The 27,758-nt window shown below is 34.0% G+C and overlaps 1 protein-coding gene across 3 annotated transcripts in view; it reads left to right on the top strand.

The window, feature by feature from the left end:
- CSMD3 (CUB and Sushi multiple domains 3) overlaps positions 1–27,758 on the top strand; it is a 583,179-nt gene that overhangs the window by 191,940 nt on the left and 363,481 nt on the right. For all 3 annotated transcript variants that reach the window (XM_059857957.1, XM_059857877.1, XM_059857801.1), the window contains exon 6: positions 19,636–19,748. In XM_059857957.1, coding sequence (XP_059713940.1) covers positions 19,636–19,748 — 113 coding nt within the window. The remainder of the gene's footprint in view (positions 1–19,635; positions 19,749–27,758) is intronic.

The raw sequence follows: 27,758 nt of genomic DNA, 5'->3' as shown, positions 1-27,758 counted from the left end.
TTACACTTCCTATGTTCAGGAGCACTGCAAAAGGAAACATTCATAAACCTTCTCTGAAGCCACATGTTTTCATTATTCTGATAGTACTTTTAATATGCATGAAGTTATTCTAATCTGGAGTCAGATATTCAGGAGTTATCAAATGAGCAGTTATACGTTGGATGGGCTTTTTACGTATATTCTTCTCAATAGAGATAGGATTATATTATTCCACAAAGTCTTATCAACATTCAGAAGCAAATTGAAAAACAGTTCTCTTGAATCTTTATATGCAAGAACAATACTCTGGTTTTCCCACATCCCTCTTAGACAAAGACTACTGCATTTGTGCTTCCATGGGTCACTATAATCCTGCTTTGACGAAAGAGACAGAATGCTTCCAGTGTTGCTTATTTGTAACTCTGCTTTGTAGAAATCAGGTAAATAATAGCCTAGACCTGAGGGATTTTGCTAATGAATACTTAAAAAGTGTAACAAAAAGAAAGAAAAGTAGGAAAGAAAATTGAAAGTCTCTTACTGCAGATTTGGGGAATAAAATAGAGGTAGGAATATGGCTTGATGATTTAACAGGGAGCACTTTCAGTGTGCTTACTGCAGTGAAACACTGTACTTGTTTTGATGTGGTCGTTCACTATAGTCTCAGGATGACAATTGTTGGAGTAGTAAGGGAGACGTTGCTCTTGTCTTGACTGAAACATCAGTGACTGAACTTGTAAGTAAGTTTTATGCTGTGTGAGCTGTATGGTGGGGGAAGGTGTATTAGGATAGCATATATCTCAAAATAAGGGAGGGAAAAAACATCACAACAAACTCAAACCCCAAAGAACAACTAAACTGAAAAATGTATAATTGTTTCATTCCAGAGTAATTAAACCTTCACATTTTCTTTTCATATTTTCTGAGTCTTTGCCACATTTACTTTATTCAGCAATGTAAGTGGCATGTTGTTGTCATTTTATTGCAAAAATTCCATACCTTCTTGGTGATTTCTCATGGGAAGCTCCTCACAGTACTGACTCCTTCTTCCTCACAGTACAGCCAACAAACTTCAACCAACTAACCCACTCTTTTGTAGCACTCTTCTTACTGGACACAGCTGTGGCCTATAAAGGGCAGGCGTGTTCCTAATCTTTGGGGATTAGTACAGTTGAAACCCCTCAAGTGTGAGATTACCTTCTGCACTATCATTATTTTCTTACATTCTATCCCCCCACAGCATGTTATGGAAGAACAGTGATCCCTAAAGAAATAATCCCAAATCACTCTCATTTCTAGATTCTGAATAAAAAATTTTAGTACACTGAGTAAACTACATGCATTCTTAATTCCAACTTCTATGTCTCGGGCTACAATAGCTAAGTATATTTTGAATACATGAATGAAATCCTTTGCATTCATTAATAAATTCTGACAAGATAAAACATTATTTATATGGGCCCTACAGGCTAATCATAACTTCACATACTAACACTTCTTTTTGTGATTGTCCATCTATTTTGCCTGTGAATATCTCATTAGGATATGCAGGGTGCAAATTCACTTGTAAAATGAACCAGTGACAAAAAATTAAGCATCTTTTAAATCTGCTAACGCAATTCCATTGTATTAAGGATCGACACAAGGTCAAACAAGTGTCAGAACAATTTTTTTAAAAATTTCTTGACATCCAGTTTGCAGGTGGCTAGTGACAATCCACAACTTTCTGGCCATGACCTAACAGTCAGTAAAAAATGAAAACAAACCAGTCATGTACATTTACTGTATGTTTATTTCTTCTGCATACAGTAGGTCATGAAAAATTGGACTCTTAGGGTGGTCACACATTGCCATAGGTTGTCCAGGGAGGATCTTAAACACCAAGCTGGTGTTTAAGAGATGTTCGATCTGGCACTGGGTGATATAATTTAGTGGTTTAGGGATTAGAGTGGTAGTGCCGTGGTGATGGTTGGACTTGATGATCTTAAAGGTCTCCCAACCTTAGTAATTCTCTGATTAAGTGATTTGACCTGACATTATCTAATGTTTAATCATATTAAATAATAAGATGTAAGCTACACTTTCAATGGCATCTTTCTTTGGTTGTTTTTTGAGGCTTTTTCAAAGTCAACTACTTTTCTATCCTCTACTAAGAAGCTTATTAATGAAGATATATCCTGATTAAGAGAACTCCATTCTTATTTCTTTGCTAAGTAGACTTTTTGGATTTTTCTTTAAGAGTTCATAAGAAAGTTATAGTCAGCTTCACATCTCTCCATCAGCCTTTTTGGTATCCAGACTAATGTCTTTGAACCTGCAGAAAAATTACCTACTGCATAGTGCACACTCTTTCTTCCTGAAGCATATAAAACAGGTTTTGACATCTTTCATGTGGATATATTGCACTGCTCTAGAAATTCTTTTCCCCATTATTTTTTTATGTCAGAGGACAAACTTAAACCATCGTCTCTATTTTCTGAGCAAGAATGTGCTGTCCTGAATGTCCTAAGGGAAGTTAAAGGTAAGGTGAAGGACTGTTTGTATAAGGCTTATTTTCTGTTTGGTAACTGACACTATGCCTTTCAAGAAAACAAATCAAAACAATTCTGAACTGAAGCTTCCAACTTTTTACCTAACTTTCCAATCATATATAATTTATAGAATTTGAGGTTCAACCCCAAAATACATGCATCTTTGCTTGTTTGTATTTTGCTTATTTTTGAGGTGTTTTTCAAAAAGTTTGTTATAAAAGGGGAATTCTGTAATGAGGTGGAATTAAGGAATTGCTACAGTGTTGAATGCAATTTAAACCAGAGTTCAGCTCCTATGGGAGAGAAATGAGAGATGATTATGACAGAGGCAAAGGCTAACAATCTTTAGAGTATTATTTTTTCATTTAGCTTTAAATTACAATGAATCTAATAGCAAGACCTTCCGCCAACTTTTAATGGATTTAAACTAGGTAGCTGAAAGTTACGTTTATACTGAAAATTTTACTAACTATGAAGACACAACTTTGCTAGATAGGCTGGAAATTATTTTTATTACTCTACTCTTGTGCATCGGGCATATAAAGACATAAATTGGAGTGTTACAGAAATGTTACTATTCCATCTGGTTTTGGTGATTTTGAGCACAGGTTTCCCAAAAACTGTGAAGTAGAGCAGTAAATTTTATTATTCTGCTCTATAAAGATTCCATAGAAATCTTAAATTGTTAAACTTGTAATTTCAAGTATGTGTTGCTGTTTAAAAGTGATGCAACTTGGTTTAAATAAAAGTCTGATCTATTTAATATGACTTCCTCTTAGCTTGTGCAAAGGTTACTACCGATGCACAAAAAGGGTAAAACATGAACCTGATTGTTTCAATAGCCTAGTTCAGTTTACACAGTGAAGTCCAGACTACTTTGCAAAATATCTTGTATTCCTGGTCTCTTATTTTCCATTGGGTTCACCTGGAAACATGGGGCATAGATTAAAACTTTAGTGGCTCAGAATTCATGGTAGAAGTATCTATTGTGGTGCTCAAATTGAAAACCATTTGATACAAGCAACTGGGTCATTCAAGAGAATATATATATGTTTTCCCATGAAAAAAAAAATCTAGGGACAAACAGTGTGAATTGAAGTTTCCAACTAAACCTGAGAAAAATCAGAGTTTGGAGTAAGATGCCGTTGGGGGGAACAGTACTCAGCCAGATAAATAATTGGTATTTTTTTGGTTCTAAACCACATAGACAAAAAGGAAAGTACTGTATAAAATATCTTGTATACCTATTTGTCTGCATTGATCTAAGCAAAATAAAAATAATATATCCTTTGTTATTATATTTTATTATATAAAAGAATTTTAAAAAAATAAAGAAAGGAAAAGACTAGTGCTGCCAACATTGAAAGTTGAAGAGCAAGGCATTCTTTGTCTTCTGAAAAACTGAAAAAATAGCTACATGCAAAAGACTATTTGATGAAAAGCAGGATTTAAGTTATCTAGAAATTAGTTTAAAGAGCAGAATGGCATTATATAGGCATTGTAAGGTGTTTATTTTTTATGCAAAAAAAAAGTATTTGTCTAAAAATATGAAGGATTAAGGCAGTTTGAATGGAATTTTATTACTGCTAATGGGTAAATAGACATCAATACTAGGGAGAAGGACATCAGGCATTAGAAAACCTACCAAAACCACTTCAAAAAATAAGGGGTTAATATAATCCACAGGAGATCTGGCAGTAAGTGGAAGTGAATATATCAAGTAGATAATAACAGTCTATCCTATTTCAAAAGAAAGATATATATCATAGTAAGAGACCTTTAAAGCTCCTGGTGCAGTCATAAAGTTATACAGAGCAGAAAGAAATTTTGCAAAAGGTGAGAAAAGAACCTCATGACTAATGAATAAAAGCATACGATACTAAGAAGCTTCGAAAATACAGTAAGAAAGACTGTCACAGTTGCTGAATTACAATTACCAAAGGATATAAAAGACAATGATGGAGAGAGCTTGTAACTACATTACAAGGAAAGAGAAAACAAGAAAAATTGGTTCCTCAGTGAAACAAAAGCAACAGGGGGCAAAGGAAAGGGACACCTGGGAAGTTGTAATAGAGACAGATCATTCTGAACCATGTAAAAATAATGGAGTAAGTGATGAAAAACTACTGAATGAAAAAAAAATTTCTTTTACTAACCAATTTTTTATTACAAACAAGCAGAACAAAGCGTCAGTGTTGTCTGTAAATATGTGGTGTACTTAATTGGGAAAAGGCACACAAAGAATATGTACTGTTTAGTCTCTGTAAGTCATGTTGTGTTGCATCTTAAATGGATTAGATCTAGGCCCGGTAATGTTAAATATTTTTGCAATATCTCAGTGGAAGAAGAATCATATGTAAATATCAGTAAGGTCAATTTGGAGGGTTATAGGCTTTTTAAAGGACAGCAATACACTTCAAAATAATGGTGGTAAATCCAAGTGAACTTGAACATGTGAAATTTACTTCAGAGAAGTACAAAATGCTGTAGGTTAAATAAAGAAGACATAGGAGTAAATATCAATAAGGACTAAATACTCAGTAAGAGGACTAATAGTGATTAAATAGATCAAAAAATACAAAACAAATAAATATTCATAAGAAAAAATATTGAACAGTGTCTCCTTCTCTGTACATGCTTTTATGTGTGCAAAAGTAAATTGTTTTTATAGCATATGCCCTGCATCTATACAAGCACACAACTTTCATAAGTTTCAGGTACGGTTCATAAAGATTCTGAAAAGGGTTGAATTCTTATTTAGCTAAAAATAAATTGTGCATTGATGTTATATTACAAATGTAAATGACACTTGATATTTCTACAGACTTTAAAACTGCGTTAGCAGTTATCACAAATATTTTCATGTTTTCTGCATTAGCAGTTACCACAAACATGACTTACAGAGACTAAACAGTAAATATTCTTTGTGCGCCTTTTCCCAGTTAGGTACACCACATAGTATATCTTGATAAAATAAATTTAAAAAAACATTTGAAACAATATTAAATCATCAGGTGGTGTTGTAGCTCAGTAGGCCCAACATTTGTTTGGTGAGTCATGCTAGAATGGGTATTAAGGGTTGGGACTAAAGAATACTGGCACAGTTGTGTAGCCTAAGCTTGCTTTCACCTTCCCATCTCTGGTTGCATTCTTATAAGTCAGTACTTTAAAGGTCAGTCTTAATGTATAGCATGTGAGTTAGTGACCAACTATCTTTTGATGTATTTGGAAACATTTTTATGAGTATTTGGAAACTTTTCAGCTCATATTTTTCAGAAGAGTTTCTCAAGGTGTTCAGATAACATTATCTCATTACCACTAATATCAGTAATTATATCTAATAGATAATAGACTCTGATACAAGATATTTTAAAACTGATATTGTCTTTTTATTGCATAATTTAGAATATATCACTTTCCATTCAAATTTCCTGAACAAAGTTTCCTTTGGCAACTTCAGTTTTTTGCTGTTATACTTTATTTATGTGGTAAAGTAAACAAAAATCATTCTTGTAAGGAACACTTACTTAAAATCTGCTCCAGTCTGGAAAATCTGCAAAATGAGCTGGCTGTTCAACTAGGATACCGGAATTTCCTAGAGTAGTAAGATATTTCATTCTAAAACCACAGAATATTGATAAATTTTATAAACTTGGTAGTTTTTTCTCTAGAAAGCTTTCATATTTATTAGTCAATATACTGAGAAATTCCATTTATTTTATTAAAAAGAAATATTATAATACATATTTTGTGTTCCTTGTGAAAGTCAACATTATTAAGCATGTCTACTTGGTTCATTTTTTGTGACAGAGGGAGAGGCAAAGATTTGAGGGTTAAGAACAAGTTATATTTGCTCATAGGACAATGAAAACTTTAGTTTTACTTTCTAAGGAACAAACATTTATTTAATTTTTTTTAATGTCTCTTTCAGCTGTAAATTGAACACTTTTGAATCCAAGGAGTTTTTTTTAGTAACACAGATTTATATAGCAAAATTAATTTGAAGTACTTTCAGTTATCGCTCACCTTTTGTTTTTTTATTAATAATAATTTCCCCCAGTTAAAAAGTAGACTATGGGATTTTATAGTGTGTGGAGAATCTTATGCATTTTTCTGATTTCATAATTTCTTTTTGTATTATATTTTTAGACATTTATTGCTCTTAAATCCTCAGTACAGCCTCCTTTTATGAAGAGTGTGATGTCTTTTTTTGAAAAGTTAAATAACAAATGTTCATTTCAGATACATGGTGTCAAATCATGGAGAGATGAAAATGCTGTGTCATGGCTTGTTCACTGGCTGGTTTACTGGAAACAGCAGGTAGCTAGCAGTCAGACCCATGCAGTATCCCAAAGCATATTCTCATCTCTGAGAGCAGTGTTTAGTTTAAAAAAAAAAAAAAATATAAATTGTAATTTTACACACACCTGTCTATTAAGAATTGACATAAATAATTTTTACACTTATACTTGCTTATGCTTCAACTTAAGAAACCAAAATTCCTGGTCTCATTTTCCATAAGATTTGACACAAATACTGCTTTTTAAAATTCTTTGTATAATATTTATTTTTCTAAAAGATACTAAACACATTGAAAAACTATGTCCTTTTTTTTTCTGGATGCCTTAGCATATGGAAACTCAATAATCAAGACTACATCAATACTAAATTTTGGTGAATCCTTTTCCACATGATCTCTTGTAAATCAGTAGAGTTTGGCCTAGACTTTCTTGACACACACGTCAGTTCATGCTTATCTACAGGGTTCAGTTCAGTGTCACACCAGCCTAGGTCTAGAATTGGAAGCAGTACAGCTCTAACAATAGGAATCCTTGCTCACTGCAAATATTCATGATTTTGAGTGTATGAATATCTCTGAATGTTTTTTCAGTTTGAAACACAGGAGTGTTTTAAGTCCACCAAGTTAGTTATGTGGCACAAAGGGGAAGGGCTCTGGTGCTCATTCTTTTGGTATCTGATGTCCACATTGTGTGCTCTCCAGTGGTTCAAACTGTTAAGCAATGCGTGATGTCCAGAACTCAGATTTAATGAGATGCTTGGAGCAGACTTGAATATCTCAGAGGTGTTGCTCTTCATTGTCTAGATATGCCAGTAATCTCCAGAATATACACAGAACAGAAGAGGTCATGTGTTCCTAGTAAAGAACAGAAGAGAGAATTTCAGATACTAGTGTCGGGGGTCAGTAAGAATAGCATTGTTTTTGAATGAGTGGAGAAACTCTTCTAATTTTTCAGAGTCAATATGTATTTCACAGATACAGGGTTTAGTGCCAGAAAGAATTAGTGGACAATCTAGTGCCCCCTCCTGTAAATGAATCTTGAGCATTTCATTTGCTTTTCTATGCTAATTTGAAAAAACCTCAAAAACAAGCCAGTCTTCCCTTAAAAGTTCTAAGTGATTAAAATATTTAACTCTTCCTTTTTTTTTTTTTTTTTAAATCTGCTCTGATAGTTACTCACCATTGTTGCAAAAATAGGGGAACAATACACTTTCTATGTGTGTATCATTGACTTCAGCTGCTGATATTTTAATGTCTTTGTCAGGTTAGAGAAAGAGATCTTCAGTGTTTTTTACACTACTTTTCTGAGGACAGTTTGCCTCCCCATTGTCTTCACACAAGCTTAGGGGGAAACTTCTCCAACACCCAGGACACCATCTCTCTCTCCTTCTTTAGTTCTTTGGTGTCTACAAAGCTGTTTTGCTCACATATTCTCAATCCTTTCTTCCAACTGCAGTTGTGCAGCAGTTTTTCCCTCTTCTAAATATGGTATCCTAGAGGTGTTACCACTGTCACTGGTGGGCTCATCCTTGGCCCTCAGTGGATCCATCTGGCAGACAACTGGCATGTTTTCTGGTGGGCATAGGGCAAGCTCCTAGCACTTCTCACAGAAGCCACTTCTTCTACCAAAACCTTGCGACTCAAACTCAATACAATCCTCCAAGTTTCATAGTTTCTGTTATGAAAGCCTCCTTTGACAAGATCCCCAAAGGGAACCAATTTAGATTACTAAATCACACCTATTCATATAAATAGAAACGGATCATGTGTTCTTAATTATTCTGTTTGGAGGCTTTTTTTATTAGGAACCATCAAACTAGGAATTAGTCTAAAATCTTGTAAAGTGTAAAAGTAATTTCTGTCAAAATTAGGTGTTCTGCATGCATGCTGATACTACTTGACCAATCCCCTTCTTCCTTTTTAATTACTATCTAATAGGGCTAAATGTAAACTATCATGCCCTTTATTACTCAGATAATTTCAAAGCTTTGGTCCTTAGTTTTAAAGGAATTTTGTTGCTTATATGTCTATGAAGTAAGGGCAATGGAGGCATATGATATCCACATTTAATTTTATCACATCTTCAATATTCTTCATACAGAAGAAACTGAGAAATGTTTCCCTAAACACAGTCAGACAACTTTTGAATATGAAGGTTACAAATACAGTTAAGAGAGGTATGACCAAGTACACAGAATAACAGTAAATTCCTAGTATTGTTTCAGGGACGTAAATTGTCATAGAAAGCAGTTTCAATGATTAGACCAGTTTAACTGGGAGATTTGAAATCTATTTCTATGTAGAAGCAATGGGAGCAAGGCAGGGATAACTGGGAGCCAAAGGAAACTCTACACAGGCCACATTTCCTGTTCACTCACTTATGATATGTAGTCCTCCAGAGGCTGAACACAGGGACTTAGAGTCAAGTAACAGCCTCCAATGTGATAAGTGATAAACCAGGCCCAGAATCCCTCCAGGAGCCCGGTCAAACAGGGATAACCAAGGATAGAAAAGAAATAGTCTTAGGCTGAGCTGGAATGGGGTTCCTGGATACAAGGCAGAGACTTAAAAGAATCCCCAGGCAGACCAAGCCAAGGTCGAGAGGGAACTCTTACAGCCCATGCAGTTTCTGATTTTTTCTTAGATTTTGTGGTGGAGAAAAAATATTATCTATGTGTTGGAAATTTTAAAATTATTGTTATAACTATCATCATCATCATCATCATCATCATCATCATCATCATCATCATCATCCTCATAACATAAAGAACGGTAGTTTCTTGGTATTTGTCAAACACTTTGAAATGAAAGTTGTGTAAAAATATTAAGAAATTTCTTATAGATATATTGAAGAAGGGGGAAAGTCACTACAGATAAATGTAATCAATTTAAAAAATTAAATGTCTAATGTGATAAATCCAGTAGATTTAGAAGGAGACACAATGTTGGCTATATAGAAGAAAGTTCTTGTACAATATATTGCTGAACAAAATATTAATCCACTCACCTTCCATAGAAGGTGAAAGCTAAGGTAAATGGTTCTGTGAGTAATCTGCATAGATTCTCTGACTACAATTGTATTTAAACTATGCAGTAAAATGAGACTTTCCTGGCAGATTTCAGTATCTACCTTCATATATTTTCAAAGGGAAGAAAGAAGATGAAGAAAGGAGGAAGTGAAGTCTCAGAAAAAGATCACCTGTAGTTTGAATTGAAATGTTTAATGTTTACCCTCTTACTTTGTATTGATGAGTTGTTCTTTAAAGGCATTTCAGGACTGTCTTATTACTACCCTTACAAGATGAAATAATATAACTGACTCAGACTTAAAATGACAACATTTCAAATTTTTTTTTCTAATGTTAAGGAACAACTCTTTTAAGATACATTTGCATTTTGCATATCTAAATTATTAGATATGCATATCTAAATTAGAGTGGCAGATTCTCAAGAAAACTCAGTCTAGAAGTACTTTTTCTTGTAAGACCTGTGGGGTTCTTAATTTTGCTGCAGAGTGGGAATAATTTGACTTATATTTTAAACTTTAATACCATCCAGAGCTGCATACCAACTTCCCTTCATGCACTGCAGTAAAAAACAAATAGAGTCTTTTACCAGTTTGACCACTGCATACTTATATGAGGTGTTAATTTTGCCTACTTTATGTACATTAAATACTAAGTTACATGAAATACTAAGGATTATGGGAAGAAGTTAAATGAGAATTAACTTCATAGATAAGTACTCTTTGCTTCCTATTTCTAGTGCCTCCATGTTTCCTTAGTGTCCATCTGGCCGTACTGATAGCAACTGATAAGTCAGCAAACATGGCTTTTGCTTTATTGTTGGGAAGTGGTCACAGGCCTTGTATGGCTGTGTATTGATCTGACATCTGGATTCCCTTAGGACTCTTCTGCAGTGTCTTGACCTGAGTTGTTTTATCTTTTCTTTGTCTACTGTTCAAGTCACTCTATGACTATCATGTATACCAAATGTTTGACAACCCTAAGCAGTTGCTGTGCTGTTGGACCTCTATGATAGTTGTATCTTGAGAAGGCTGGGAACCAATAAGAAAAACCAGATTGTGTTTAGGAAGCATCAGATAGCTAAAGGATGACTCAAGACCAAGGAAGGAGAGTAGTATCATGATGATCTCAGGATACTGATCATAGAATCATGGAGTGGTGTGGATTGGAAGGACCCTAAAGATGATCTAGTTCCAACTTCTCTGCTGTGGGCAGGGACACCGTCTGCTAGACCAGGTTACTTGCAGCCCCATACAGCCTGGCCACGAGCACTCCCAGGGATAGGGTATCCCCAGCTTCTGGTAACACGGCCTGGTTCCTCACCATCCTTACAGTAAAAAATTTCTTCCTAATATCTTATCTAAACCCACTCTTAGTTTCATGCCACTTTTCTTGACCTATCACTACATGACCTTGTCAAAATTCTTTCAAGCTTTCTTGTAGGTTCCTCTCAGGTGCACAAAGGCCACAGTAAAGTCACCTAGGTGCCATTCCTTCTCCAGGCTGAGAAATACCAATTCTCTCAGCCATTCCTCATTCCTCTAATCATTTTCATGGACGCCCTCTGTACTCCAACAGATTTATGTCCTTCTTGTTGTGGGAACACCAGAGCTAGATGCAGTATTCCAGGTGGGGCCTCACCAGAGTGCACTAGAGGGGCAGAATAACTCACAATAAAAAATTTTCCCTTCTATTTAGGAAAGAATGAAGTGCTGATCTCAGGGTACAGAGGGACACTTAAAATTTGGACATAACACCCAAGAAAATAAATAGATTTTAGAAAAAATTCTTTAAATAAATAAGTTACTGATAGTAATAATGAGACTTTTCAATATTTATACTATTAGTCTGTTAAAGCATTAATTGGACTAATAATAATTTTTACATGGGGCTCTTCTATCCCAGCAAGATTTTGTGTGTAACAAATAGTATTGCAGAACATCAAATTGTAGGGCAAGTGTAATAATTTTGAGTATTTAGTTTCATACTTTTATTGACACTTACCAGAAAGACTCAAGAACAAGCTTCCTTCTCCTATTCAGGCAATACTTGTAAATATAACAATTTCTTATATAGAATTGAAAACAGCTGGTTCAGAAATTAAGTGTGGCAACATTTTAAGAGAGGTAAATGCTACAAGCCTCTCACAGGTAATAGTCCCAGTTATTCAGTTTGACTGTTACCCAAAGAAGTATTGGTCACATACCAGTTGCATTCAAATTAGTTTTATTTAGATTAGCTGTGAAAGTAGGGGGAATAAATGGGCAGGATTCCATGGAAAATGCTCAGATAATCGCATTCATCTTTATACCTGTCTAGGGTCCTCTGTTCTCCTGCCAAGGCCCTCAGATTTGGTATTCTTGAAACAGTTTTATTTAGCACATGCAGGAAAAAAAAATATTCTGGGACAGTTCTTGGTGTCCATCACATCATAGCTTCTGGGCCAGCAAGATCAGTGCCTTTGTGGGAGGCCTAAACTGCACAGCCTGCACCAGGTGGGCCTCTACCTTCTCAGCGGTGCATCCAGACTTCTATGCCTCTGCTCTTTATTGACTGCCCTGAGCTTGGTCTCAACAATTACACCAATGAGCTGCTTGTGCAACTTGTCACAGTTTGTGTGGTAGAAAGACCCTTGTATTAACCACCATGTGCCATCCAGGTGAAGTTAACATGTATTTATATTGTTTCTGTGATATGCTCAGGGAAATTGAGTTGTGAGTGCAAGGTCATTTTGTACATAAGGTATTTGCATCATATTTATGAAAAATGACTCCTTCTAAGACGCTGACATCTATATGAGAATCAGCAGCTTGTACTAGTCCTGCTGGCAATCAGGACACACCACTGTCCATTAGTGCTATTTTCTTATGTCACAAAGACAAGATTACACATATCATGAGCCTGCAGCCCTGTGTTTAGAAGGCTTCTTACCTCATACTTTATTATTCTGTCAAGTCAAGAGATTAGTTGGAAAACTTTGACATAGGAACATCTGGCTTTATGGGGTGCAATCAACTTCTGAATTTAAAAAGTATTTCTTAATCTTGATGCTTTTCAACATTTCATATCCTCAGTACTATAAACTTTCATTAATCATCATTTGGACCTTTATTCAGTCCCTAATGATCATACACAGGCTTCTCATGCAGCTGCTTTATATGACAGTAACTCTACTCTAAAACTGAACTTTTTCCAGCATTGCAAAGGCAAGAGAAAGCTTTCATATATTTCAACACTGACATTTTTAAGACTAAGACCTTTTTTTTTGGTCTTTCAGATATCATGATGCACTTGACAAAAAGAGTCAAAGGGTAAATTATTTTTATCCATCTAGATGAATAACTCTAATCAATAGATTATTCAAGTACTTTACAAAAAAAGTATTTTTTTCAAGGTTAAATAATGTAGAATGTTTTTTCCTCTTCCTCCCAAACACTCACTTAAGTTTTCATTTTTTTGTTTTATAAATCAGAAATAGGTGATTGCAGTGAAGTTTCAACCTAAACCCTTAGTTTAGTTCTAAATAGCTCATGAGTCTAAATTTGAAGAGGGGCAATTTACTGTTCTAAAAACAAAAACCTGCTTTTTGTCATTTATTTGGCTGCAATTCTGAGATATGGAAACGAAAATTAATATAATATCAAACTTGTGAGTGTCCTCATTCTCAAATACATAAAATGCTCAGTCCTGCTATGAATATTACAGGGACTGACCATAAGAATTAGGTATTTTAATAACTTCATAACCACTTAAAACTTGGGTTATCATTTGCCCTCAAAATGCTGTTAGAGTGGTAGATTTTATGCTCTCTTCTTTTGGGCATTTTTTCTTCACTTTTCTAATGAATATTTACTGTTGAGACGGAGCTTGTTTTAGGAAGAGACTTTTTTTTCTTTCCTCTTTAAATACTGAATTATGACCATTTAATTTCTCCTTGGAATGATGTATTCTGTCGTTTATTATGACTGGATACTGGACTATGGCAATGCAAAAGAATAACTTAATCGTCTTCTTCTTTTGTTTTCTTTATTTATATGCTTGCTTTATTTCCAAGTTAATCTTTCTCTTCCTGTGTTATTTTTGTTTCCATCATTTGAAGTCTCATCTGGGAAATTGCTTATTTTGATATTGTAATTACCTATTAAATTAGTCTCTTTTCTGAAGCCAGTCTATCTCACAAGATGGACAATTCCTTAATCTTGCAGGGAATTAATGACTCGAGTGTACTGACTGCGCACACAAGAGTAGCCCTGATGCAACCAACCAGCAGTTTGAGTTTCATATATCTGGTTAAATGAAAAAATCAACTTACATTAAAGTTTTATAGCTTCTGTCACAGAGATGTCTCATTTAGTCTTTTTCTGAAATACAGATATACTAATATTATAAATGTTAGTATTGCATAAATGTAAGCTACAATTAAAATACTAAGGAAGCCACAGCTCTTAAAATACTTACTTTATGTTGGAAATTCTTCACAGAAGCAAAATTTACAGGCAATTATCCATTTTTGACCTTTGTTGTTATCCAAAGACAACAGAAAATGCCTATTTTCATTTAATATTTACGTGATATCTTCAAAAAGATTTAAATCCTGAGTTATCAGTTTAGACAGCAATAGATTTTGTAAGAAAGATAAGAAGTTGGTGGAGCTTTCTTTGTTTTTTCACAATATAGGTCAGAGCAGTGTCCTTGCTCTAAAATGATTTAATATAATTTGGATAGAACATTTCCGGGAAAAAAAAGGCCAGTAACCAAAGCTGTCATGCAACGGACACTCACATCTATAAAGAAGACTCATTAAACTCATCAGTGAAATTGAAAACATAAAAAAAATATATTGTTCTGTGTAGTCCTACAAAATACTTACTCTTTTAGTGTTTAACCAAAGAGTTAAGTTAGTATCTGAACTTCAGTGTAAACATCATACAAACTGAGTTGGTGCGACAGGAGCTATATGTTAACTTAATCATTAAATCATTCAGATCCAGTAATATATTAAATATTGGGTTGACATCAGTTTTGCTTCTCTAGTGTGCAACTGCTTGTTTTAAACAGATATGGATTTATTAAATAAGAGATCTGGGTTTTAATCTTATGCCCTTAAATCTGCATTATGGGTTGGATCCTTTGCAAAAGATGTTTATTATGAATCTTGCTATGTGACGTGTTGCTTTATGGGCTCAAGGCAGTCATGAAGAACAAAAGAAAGGGTCCCAGAAGTCTTTGGTAATGAGTATATGCTGTATATAAATACAGGAGACACAATAAGCTGTAAGATGTTGCTACTTCAAATTTATATTTAATACAAGTACTGCCTAATTTAGCATCATTCAACCAAACCAGAGAGGTCATTGATCAGGTACTGTTTATTGAGTATGTCTGTCCTCTCCTTTCAAGGGACAGGTGGCTACTCTCTCTTTTAGTGTATTATGCTGTGTAAGTATTAAGCCCCAATAGCACATATATAAACATGCCTTATCAAAATGTGTGATAATTTGCCCTTTTTAAATCAAAGCTTTATATACAGTGGTTTTATTTAAACATACAAAAAATACCAATAATAAAGAATGCACACAGCTGCAGTTTGCATCAAAACAATCATTTAAGATTTTGTAGTGCATGTATATGAGTAATGAGATCTATGTATGCACTTAGTCTTGTTTAGATGTAAGTCTTTATTAGCCTAAGGCTTTGGTAGAATTAGAAAGGGTTTCAGCACTGTTTATAGGTGTGGTATCAACCTCACTTTTTTTTTTTTAATTGATTCAATATCTGTGAGTCTGGGATATGAGGAAATGTAGAAACTATATGCTTAATTAAGAAGTTTTGGGAAAAGTTTGCTGTATATTTTTTTAAAGAAAAGCAAACTGTTTTTCCTTTGGAACATTTTTGGACATATTGAATGATTAAATTAAGGCCTGCATTACATCATAATAATCAGTGTATTGACAATTGTGACAATCAGTGACAATATGTTTGTAAGAGCTGTCATTTTAGATGACTTTTAGAAATTAAAGCTAAAGTCTGGTGCATGAGCAAGATGGGAATGTTTAAATTACTTGTCAAGATTATAGCTATCTGACAGTGTACAACATTTCAGATGTAAACGTAAATGCATACTGTTCCTTTTCTGGAAGAAACAGAGGATGTGCACTATGCTATTAAAAAAAGAAAACACATCAATTCTGAATTCCATTTTACAACATAAGGTTGGAATTATGTGTTAGAATTCTGAGGGCAAAAAAAATAGTAATTGACTTCACTGGTTCAGAATTAGCACAAAACACGTGAATTTTTTTTTTTTTTAAATTAATACCTAAATAGTGTACAAAGGAAGGGAGTAGAGGCATGTTGTTGTAATGAAGTGCAAGAAGAATGAAATTTTGATTCTCAAAAATGTTAGTCCCTTATTTCTTCTGTAACTGTGGTTTACACACAAATTAAGTGCATAGATGGGAACTTCACTGACATATCCACATGCAGTTTTGCACTTCTATTAATCCCTTTTTTAACAACAAAGGTGCATTGTTTCAGAAAGCACTTCCTTTTTCAAATACATTTACAATAGATAACAGTCAATGCTGTTGACTGCACATAGTGGTAAGATACTTTAAATCTCTGATTCACAGCCAAGATTCTCCATGAACATTTCTAAGAGTTTATGAAAGACATCTGCAGAAGGGCAGCCTACTCTCTGTTGACTGAAATTTACTATGCAGGATTCTGTGCAGCTTGAGAGGGAGCTACATCTTTTGAATTATAAAAGTACATGAGACAGCTGTGTTTCCTTCATGGAAGATATGGTGTTTTACTTTGAACTTTAGGAAAATATTGTAGATGATGCAGCATAACTATGCTTGGAATAGTAACTGACACAGAAGTAGGTTGGGCTGCCAATGCATTATTGTAATGGTGAACAGCTTTATAATTTGCTGAGAAGATAAATTGACATGAGAAAAGGGACAATTATATCAACAGAATCAATTTTGTCAGTTTGCAAATCTACTTTCTGGGAAGAATCCCATAGAACCCATGAGCTGTAAAAATTGGATTGTAGGAACTGTGAATTTAAATAGAGGTCAGCAGAGATGCGAGGATAGATATATTAATAAATACCTGATTTGATAGGTTAGATAGATTTTTACCTATTTTAGGAACAAAATTAGTCTTTTACTGTGAGCATATTTAAATATCTAGGGTAATATTTTCTCATGCCTTGGACAATAAGCTTGCAATTTTTTTTCACAGAGTTTTTTGATTATTGAAGAGAAACCTTCTCATAGGCAGAATATATATGAGTCAAAATACGGGTTAGAAAATGTGTTTAACAGACTTATTTTATTTAAATTGTTTAGTAAGACCTCTTTCAGTAATAGGTTTATTCTAAAATATGCAAGCAGCTAAAGGTTGTTGCCTCTATCTCTATATTGTGTAACAACTATTTATAGAGTGAAAATTTAAATAAAAGAACTATTTCCTTTTGCATCATTAGGTAACATTATTTTAGAGAGAAATAGCTGTACCAAAAAGGATACCCTAACCTCTACCTTCCAAAAACCAAGATGCGAATTGAAGTACATTTCTTACATCTGTAACAAGAAATTTGTAACAGCTAGAGCGACTTTATAGCTGTTAAAAAAGTGTGTTTCATTTTAAAATTCACAAGGAAAATGCAGAAATATTTGATGTTCTAATTCAAAGGTGTAGGCTTCTGCCGCTTAGATTTTATATATATGCTAGTGCATACGACTTTAATTGGCATAGAGCAATGTGCATCCTGTTGCAATCTAATAGCAATATTTGTTTTCATTTGGTTGGCGCTTTTTTTTTTTAACTTCATCATCTGAACTTCTTGGATCTAAAATTTGAAGTCAATTTCATAAGCTTAAAAACTTAGATTCTATGTGTCGTTCAACTGAAATGAATTATGTGAGCTAATATGTTTCCACAGTATAAAATCATTCTTTTGCAAGTATATGAAGGAGTTTTAATAGCCTGTGGTGTCAGTCAATATTTGTCATTTACATCAGTGCCTGAGGGAACAAGGGTATTACTACAGTTACAGAAATTAGGGAAGTTGTCTTAAATGTGTTTTGTTTTGAGGTGAAGTGGGTGGGAAAAGGTGAAAAGAACACTACCTCTAAATTGTTATTATTTCAAAAGTTTTCCTCACAGAATAAGACCTATACAAACTTATTCATTTTTTATTTAAGCAAGGTTTGGGGTTTTATTTCACTCAAAAAAATAACTTCAGAATTGATTTATAATGAATAGAGTCTTTCTCAAAATAAAATAGGAATCCATTATGTCTGAACAAAAAATGGCATACTTGTTGGCTAGTATTTTATTTTAACTACAGGAAGAGTTCTGTTTATAACTAAATGGAAGAGCATAGGTAAGTATGTTGACATTCTGAAGATACGACTTATTTTTCTGGTTTTGATGAGAAATATATATTGAGTTACTGGCTTGACGGAAGAATTTTCTATCTAAACTTTATTCACCTTCTTTATAACATGACATCTCATTTAAAAATAAAATAACAGCAACAACAAAAAACAAACAAACAAAAAAACCCCACTAAAACCCTCAAACAAAAAAGAACTTAAATTCAGACATTCTTTCTTAATGAGCCAGTCAAGATGGATGCTACTATAATTAGAGCAACATACTTATCCTAAAAAACAAACAGAAAACCAAAACAGAAAAAAAAACCAGGTAATTTTGTATATTGGGTCTAATGGCTTGTTGTTAATTTTTTTCATAGAAGCCCATAAGGTGCTATAATTTGGGTTTGTGGCTAAACCAGAGTTGATAGCACAACAATTTAGTGGCTACTTCTGAGCCATGCTTGAACAACATCAAGGCTTTCTTTGCCCCCTCCTCCTTCCTCATAGGGAGTAGACCTGGCATAGGCAGGATAATGGGAAGGGAAAAAAAATCAAACAGAGCCAAATTGACCAAAATGATTTTTCATACCATATAACTTCATGGTCAGCAATAAAAAATTAGAGGTGCTGAGAGACAGCTGCTAATCATTGGGGACCATTTTGATTGATCTATTTGTGGAATGTGGTGAATTACTGCTTTTGTATCCCTTCCTTTTTTTCTCAACTCTTCACTTACCAAATCTTCTTTTGAAGTGTCTTTCTTGCTTTTGCTTTTCCTGTTCTCTCCCCTTACATTTGTTTAAGGCAGGGAAGGGAAGGAGTGAGCAGCTTGTGGTGCCTGACTGCTACCTGGGTTCAATCCACTACAATTCCTTACTCTTGTACATCTAATAACTAATTTTAAAATCCACACAAGCAATGGAATATTTTTTTTATCTTTATACCCTGAATATAGAAAATTACTTACTCTTGAAAAGCAGATGTCTATTTTGTCATTTTGCATAGTGCTTTGCATAATCTAAGCTCTCTTCTTCCATATCTTGAAGGTGAAAGTCACAAGGTATAAACCTTCCCCTGGTGCCCAGAGCAGTGTTCTGTCTATCCCATTATCTGACCTGTGTTAACACAAATTCTTTCTAGCCTGAGTGCCATGTACTTTCATCTTTATAGTGCTGTGCCCGATCAATACCATGGTTGTGTAGTTTCTGGCTTAGCACTGATTTGTATCTCATCACTTGGTAAGGGCATATTGTACAATTTTGTCTGTTCATGCTTGTTAAAATGCTACTAACCAATAAATAAAAAGTACCACAGAGGGAATGTCAATGAATGCTTGTTTGAATAAAAAGGTTTTCCTGATAATATTGAAATCTTTTATTAATATTTTTTATTTATTTTTTTCATTTCAGGCTCTCTGGAATGAATATACCTCCTCCAGTAATAAGCAACAAAAACTGGCTCAGACTACATTTTGTAACAGATAGCAATCACCGATACCGTGGATTTAGTGCCCACTACCAAGGTACATTTAAAGAAATAAATTTTAATTGTGCCTGTATTTGTTAGAAAAAATAGTGCCTGAACTTTTAGGAAGTGGGAAGGGTTACTTTTAAAAAAAAAACATCTCAGAAAAGTGTAGTTTGTTTTTCAACCTGCTATATCAAATTACAGTCTGTTAGAATATGGGTGGTGTATTATCTAGTGTATCTAAATTCATTTAACAAAAATATTATGGGAGATCCCTTCTTTGCTTTAACCTGTGCAAGTACTTAGCTTTTAAAATGGTCCTAATATTCTGAAAAATACTGTGGAACAGTAAAAGAATGTCTTTCTCATTAAATTATAGGAATGACTCTATAGTTATATCAGTCGTATTTGTAAAGCAGTAAAGTTTCTGTTTACTAAAGTAGCATTTAATCACTATTATTTTTTAGTATGTTTTGTAATACTTCGCATTATTAAAGATTTAATTAACCAGAAAGATTCTTACCCACAGTTTTTATGAACAAGCATTTATTTTGAGCAAGAGTGAAAGCACCTGAAGCATAATTTTGGGAATGTCACTGTTTGAAACGAGGTCATTCTATTTATGAAGTGCTAATGAAAACTAAATGTCAGTAGTGCAAGGTTATACTGTAAATAAAATTTTTCAATATTCACAGTGTATCAATGGATCTTCAGGGAACAGTAATCTCTTTTTGTATTTTTGTAATTTTTTATTTATCTGATGAAAAACATCATGCCATTCCTACCAAGATCTAGTTCAGGAATTTCTTTTATGGTTTCTTATAGAAAATATAGCATAGGAAGAAATTATTTATGTAAAGTTTTTCTGAATCTGATGGAGTTGGTCAAGTAACATAAAAATTGCAATTAGCTAAAGCTTATGACTAATGTTTTTAATTTGGTCTTTGATATAGCAAGTTTTACAACTCGGTGTGATTGCCTCAGATAGCATATTCTTAACTAGAACAGAAAAAAATGATTACTATTTTCAGCAGGTATTGTATATCTTTATTTGGACTTCCTGAATTCATAGATGTTCTGGAATGTGTATTCTGAATGAATGTATATCAAAGAAGCTTTCTTAATGTAGCTTCAGGGCTGTTATAATAATTTATGAAAGCATTGACTCATTTTTTGCATGATATCTTTCATACCATGTATGATAAACCACTCTCTACTAAGAAGTTGCTAGCTTATGGGACTGTAAAAAGGTAGAAAGCAGGAATTCTCCCTAATAAATCTACGCCACAATCAAGAAGCCATGTAATAACTATTTTGGTGGGTTAAGTGAAATATTTTGCATTGTTGAGCTTTTTCTTTTGAGCTAGTGAGAAAAGAAGAACAAACAAAATCTCATGGTAAACATACATGCATCCCTGCCAAAAATGTGAGGTAATAGCTAATGAAAGAGAACAGGCTTATGTTTATTTTTAAAAATGTGTTTTATCCAAGACCCATAAATGTGTGAGTTGGTAGGAATATGCTGTGTGTCTTCTCTTTCTCCTTACTGCCTAAGAATGTAGTGATTAAATAATAGTGTTTTTACTATTTTGGTTTGCTAATTTAATATTTAATTGGGTATTACTGAATGTATGTTAAAGTGGACTAAATACCAAGTTGTCAAATGCTGCAACATCCTATCATTTTTAAAATGAAGAAAATGTCTTTTGCTACTCTAAAATAAATGTAGGCAGTAAAAAAAATCAGCATGTAAAGGAATTAAGTGTGCATACTCAAGCCTGTATGATAAATAAAAAATAAACTTGGTAGTAGAAAATAGAAAACCTCATTTTCAGATAATAGGGATGTGTATTTTCTGGTAGGTCAATGGTAGACTAAAGGAGAGAGTGTAAGAAAATTAAATAAATATCATAGAATGGTTTAGGTTGGAAGGGAGCTTTAAGATCATCTAGTTACAACCCCTGTGCCAGGAGCAGGGAAGCTTACACTAGAACAGATTGCTCCAATTCTGCTATGAACACTCTAGGCATGGGATATATTAAAAAAACTTCCTACATTTAAAAAATAAACATTAAATATATAGCACAAAATATTTCAGTTATTTTGAGAACTGTAACCTTATTTTTTTCAGTTAGAGATACCTTTAAGCCTTTTTGTAATGACCATTTTCAAACTTTGATTTCACTTATTTTCTGACATGAGTTTTCTGAAAATCAGATAACTGATAAAAATGTTAAAAGTATTGCAAAATGTCATGTAATACAAGAGCTTGATTTATTTTCAAGAGTTTATTTCTGCATTAATTTTGAGAGGGAATATGTTAATTCCTTCAATAGCTTTTTTTATCAGAGTGCTACACGGTAGTATCTGTGTTGAAACCTAGGTCCTTCCCTGCTTAATTGAAGTAGATTGACTGTAACTTTCTGAGTTCCTAAAACATAGTATTTGCTGCATATTAGCACTATAAACAGACTTACTAATTTCTTATTACTTCCTCTAGTTTAATTTTCTTTAGCCTATTGTTACATATTTTTGAGGACTTGGACTTCAAATTCTTAACTTCAGAACACTGCATAATTTTAGCCTGTCACTGCGTGGCACTGCAGTACCCTTTTCAACTAATCACTCCCTTGGTTTACAGATTTTGTTTGCACTAGTACACATTTTGTTAGTTTATTTGGGTTTAACCCTAAGTAGCAATGAGTCCCTCTCACCAAAGAGTCTCACTCACTCACTCACTCACTCACTCACTCACTCACTCACTCACTCACTCACGCCATCCTCAGAGTACAAGGGGCTGAAAATAGGAAGAACAAGAGTGAGAAGTTTCATGGTTGGAATGAAGATGTGGCAAGTCACTCATCAAAAACTGTCCTGGAAAAAATGGCCTTATTATAAAACCTTTAATGACTGTTTTGGGTGTAGGAAAACAAATAGTAAATAAATTATGAAAAACACCCTTACTCTCCTCTTCTGAAAGCTTAACTTCATTCCAAACACTTCCCCTTCCTCTATTCAACCACAGATTACTCTTTGTCTCTTTGTTGATGTGATAGCCAGTGCAGGAGGTTCAGGTCAAAGTGTAGGAGTTCATTTCTGCTGCTCCTCATTTCTCACTTTTTTCTTCTGCCATTTCTACTCTCTTTCTCCATTCTTCTGCCTTGGTGTGCATTGACCCTGGATCATTGTCGTAGGGGAAGAACCTGCTTCTATGTGGGTTATCCATAGACTGCATGTATTACCCTTTGAGGGGTATTACATTACTAGCTCTGGAATGGAGCATGCATGCTCTGATCTTGTTCCCTTCCCTCAGTGTTTATTGCCTTATTTTAAATACATCTTCATAGAAATGTCACAAATTCTATTGATGGACTCAGTTGTGTCCTGTGGTGGGTCCATTGTGGAGCCAGATGTGGCCAGTTGAGACCAGCATGGGACAGCTTAGTGCCTGCTGAAGGGAGAGGTGATTTGTTCAGCCCTATACCCCTCTGCTACCAAACCCTTGCCATTATACTAATTGCAGTCTTATTCCCTTCTGTTCTCTAAAGTTTATGAAAGCTATTTTTTAAGATTCTTTTTCATAAGACAGCCTCACCTAGCTGATCTTCATTGTAATACCTAAAGCTATTTTGGCCTAGGCATTTGAAAAGAAGACTAAAAGTGATGCACTGCAAAGTCAAAATATAGTTGCCTACGGAAAAAAAACCCACAGCAACAAAAAAATAGAAAACATGGGGTATTATATAATTTTTTCTAAACACATTTTTAATGTAATTAAATATGTTTTCCTAATTTTCTGTTTAAGACCCTGCAAATAGGTGTGGGTCTTAAAGGCCCTCAAAGTTTTTTTTTTAAATTTACTTTTATAGAAAAAATGAAATCTGGTGAGGTACATGAAACTGTGGGAATTTCTCAGCTTCATCCAAGTAAACAGTCATGTGAGTTATATGTATTACTTTCTTTTAATTGGCAATTTTATTCATTAAAGGTATTCATTTATACAATATTTAAAATACATTGGTAAACAATAACCAATATGATTAGAAGAGAAATTTCAGTAAGAAAATTCAATTAGAGGAGGATCAAAATATTTCCCTACCTAGGCTGTGGTGTGATAACCCTCATATCCTTGCTTGTCCGGTCATCTGTGTTTCAGCACTTTCTTCTATTCACTGAGAGTTCCTTTTCTTGATGCTTTCTCTTCTTGTTGCCTTGTTAAAACTCCCTTTGAGTCAGAAACTGTTGGCTGAAGTAGAATAAAAGCTTCTTTGGATCTTCTAGAAGCAGCTGCTTTACTGTTTCTTGACACCACTAATCCTCTTTTGCTATTTCTAAAATTAGTTGTGCTCTTTTACTCCTTCCATTTCCAGTTCCTTTTGGTTGCTGCTTTCTTTTGGTTACTTTTTGCACTCCATCATTTATGTATGAATCCATAATATTATCTAAGTGGGCAGAAAGGATTAAGTTAGCTTCACAGCATCTGGTCTTACTGACTGGCATACACAAACTTCAATTTTCTTTATATCAAGCATACCCAGATTCAGAAAAGGCTTTTTTTAAAAAAAAAACTTCATTTTCTGATAGTTAGACATTACTTTAAGCATCTATAACTTTCCTATCTTTTTAGATCCAGTATCCTTTGTCCTTCCTTAAGCTCTGGAAGGTTTCAACCATAGCCGTACAATTGCAAATCATTTCACTTGTGAAATCCATTTCTTAACTGATTTTGTTTCCTTCCCTTGTTTTTTACCTCTGTTTAAGCCATGTGCAAACTCACGCTTCCACTTTGAGCAAAATAGTATCAAATACATAAATTGAGTGCACGAACACATTTGCTATCCATTAAGAATATTTGCTTATAGGAAAATAGAAATGAAGCTTTGAAATATATCCATGAGCATTTCAGAACAGAATAAAATTTAGTTGTCTTGCACATATTTAAAAGTATGCAAACGGTTACTTGCCTTCATACTTTACAGCCAGCTGTGTGGAGCTGAGGCGGCATAAATGTGAGCACCTTAAATATGGGATGAAATATGAAGAAAAAGATGTTGAAAAGTTTCTTCTTGCTCTGCTTGATTTTCTATTGTTACTTTCTTTTTCTTTCTGTCATTTTGTTTATGAATAGAAATGTATCTTCATCCATAAATTATTTATGGAGTTAGCTCTTCCTAATTTTTTTTTCTTGGTTTTGCTTTCAGAAAGAATGTAAAGCAATTGCCAATCAGGTAAAGAACAATAGTACTAAGCTGCCTTACAACATCATGGCTAGAGTTGCCAGCAGGGGAAAACTGTCTTTATCACTTTTTCACAACATTAGGCTATTTAATCAGGATTTTGTCCTTCATTTCTTATCTCAAAAGCTATTGCAACAAACACTACACTGTACTACTGCTGAAATACTAACAGATGTAAAAGACATAGGTAAGATTTTTGTTTAGACACCTATAGGTGTCTGCATATCCATTAAAGCTGGAGAGCTGTGAAACATTGCCTGTATATATGTGCACTGATGCACCACAGAAATCACCCAAGATACCCAATGTATTTCTTTGGCAGTGGCAGAAGTGCAGAAGTTCTTTGGGCAGACACACCAAGGTGTTACCAAGACGTATGTTCTGAAATTAAAAAATGTCTCAAATTACGTATGGGTAACTGAGCCTTCCCCATACCTTGCTAATCCTGCCAGTGTGGGTTGCAGAGCAATTCAGCTGACCTCATGGTAGATGTTGGGTAGAGGTGTTCTAGAGTAGAAGAGAGATCTGTGTGGTGCTGGCAAGTTAGAACTTACAGGGGATCACATGGTGTGTTTTGTATGTCATACACCAAAACACTAAGCTGATGTTTCCTCTCAGTGAGACAGTGGAGAGAGTCAGAAAAAAGGTAAAACTCATGGATTGAGATAGAGTCAATTTAAAACGATGTAAAATGATAGGAAAATAGTAGTTTCATTAGGAAATAATGATAAAAGAATATACAAAACTAGTGATGCACAAAGCAACTCACCACCTGCCAACCAATTCCATTCCAGTCCCTGAGCAGTGGCTGCCACCTCCCAGATGAGTTGCCTCATCCCCTGTTCAGCATGATGTCATGTGGTATGGAATATTCCTTTGGCCACTTGGGGTCGGCTCTCCCAGCTGTGTTCCTTTTCAGCTTCTTGTGCACCCTCAGCCTCCTTGCTGGCAGAGCAGCATAAAAAGCTGAAAAGTCCTTGACTCACGTTGAGCACTGCTTAGCAAGAACTAAAACATCAGTGTGCTATTCTCATCCTAAAACCAGAAAATGGCACTATAGCAGCAACTAGGAATAAAATTCACTATATTGTAGCAAGAACCAGGACACCATGCCATTGTGGCATAGAAACTGGAAGATGGGAAGGAAGAAACAACATAAAGGCATCTCTTATATCCTTTCTTAGATGTGTGCTTTAAAATTAATTAAAACACTACATTCCACTGAATGCAATGACTAGATATGCATTTATTCTAATAATTTGTATGCCTAGTGCAACTACAGACACACAGATGTGGGTTTTTAATCTCAGCTTGCATTTATTAATCACTTACTTAATTTTTTTTTTTTTTTTTTTGAAACCAGAACATTCAAGGGCTTGAGATTCCCTAGGAGAAAGAAAGGTACTGCACTTCTTGGGTCACATTTGTAGAAGTCTACTCTTTGACAAGGGCTGTATCTTCTGTGTAGGCCAATGCAAATAAGTTGCTGCTTCCATTGATAATATATTTGACAGATGACAGATATTTACTTTTTATGACAGATACTTAGTTATCAGAATTGTGAATCTGTGACTTTTAAGACCTTGAAATTCTTTTGTCAATACAGCACAGATTGCTACCTGATTTTGCAATGGATGCAGGAGAAAGGAATCCTCTCTTCATAGACTGAAATTACCAGAGCCTCTCAGAAGTACTTTTTTTATTTTTTCCTCCAGGCATAACAAGAGCTTAAATTGCATACATTGTCATATAAGTAAATGTTTTTAGTGGATTTTCATACTCCTGGGTCTTTCAGCTCCACTTCATCTCATATTGAGATATATTATCTAAAAAATTGTTTTTCACCTTTGCACCCTTGAGATGTCTTTTATTCACAATTATATACCCACACAATTACAGTGCACAGAATGACATTGACTTTGTTCTAATCAAGTTGAGAGGAGAAAAAATGTTACATTTTGTTGACCATCTCCAAATTAAAAGAACTTACTTTTAGAATTCCCTCAATGATAGGTTTTTATTACACCACTATTGGTAGTTAGTTCTGATACTGTGTATGGACCCAGAAAGATCTAATTTTAAAATTTTAATTCTCTTTTTTTACTTCAAGTAACATAATATTTCATTTAAAAAAGACAATAGAACTAATGTTAAATATTAGTACATGGTAGTCTGTGCTAATATTTAATTTGATAGATTGTAATTTACTTCTGGAACAAGCATTAAATGATGCAGTAAAGAGTTGTCCTTTCCATTTTTAATGATTTAATGAATGCATCCTAATTTAATATTTACCATAAAGAAAAACCTCTGATATTTTAGAGGCATTCAAAAATTTTAATATCTTTCTGTTTCATTTACTATTCTACATACATACTCCTCTTTATTGTTTAAAAAGAGTAAATGATAATACTTAATGTACTACTGACTGTAAGTAATTCCAACTCCTCTGCAAAAGACAAGAAAAAAAGTGATTAATTACTCTTTATTTAAATTTAGATAATGCTTAGAAAGCATTTTCTTTATTTGGGTCACTTTGGTTGAAAGTTCAGGAATTTAGAAATTAAAATGAAATACAAGATTTCAAACAAATTAAAAAAACTAGGAAAATGTTATGTTGAAACTATAAAATCCATAGGTAATATGAAGAATTCTGGTTTCTGGAAGGAAAAAGAATTATTTAAACCTCACTGTGGTTTTAGTGATCCTATTTATATGGATAGACAAATATATACATATATACACACATATATGTATACCTATATCAACATATGAATAAATATTTTAAATGTACAAAAATGTATATAATATATGTACATTTTACCTAT

Source organism: Haemorhous mexicanus, chromosome 1, assembly GCF_027477595.1.
Source record: "Haemorhous mexicanus isolate bHaeMex1 chromosome 1, bHaeMex1.pri, whole genome shotgun sequence".
In the NCBI taxonomy this organism is placed as follows: domain Eukaryota; kingdom Metazoa; phylum Chordata; class Aves; order Passeriformes; family Fringillidae; genus Haemorhous; species Haemorhous mexicanus.
This window is presented reverse-complemented; position numbering and strand designations above follow the sequence as displayed.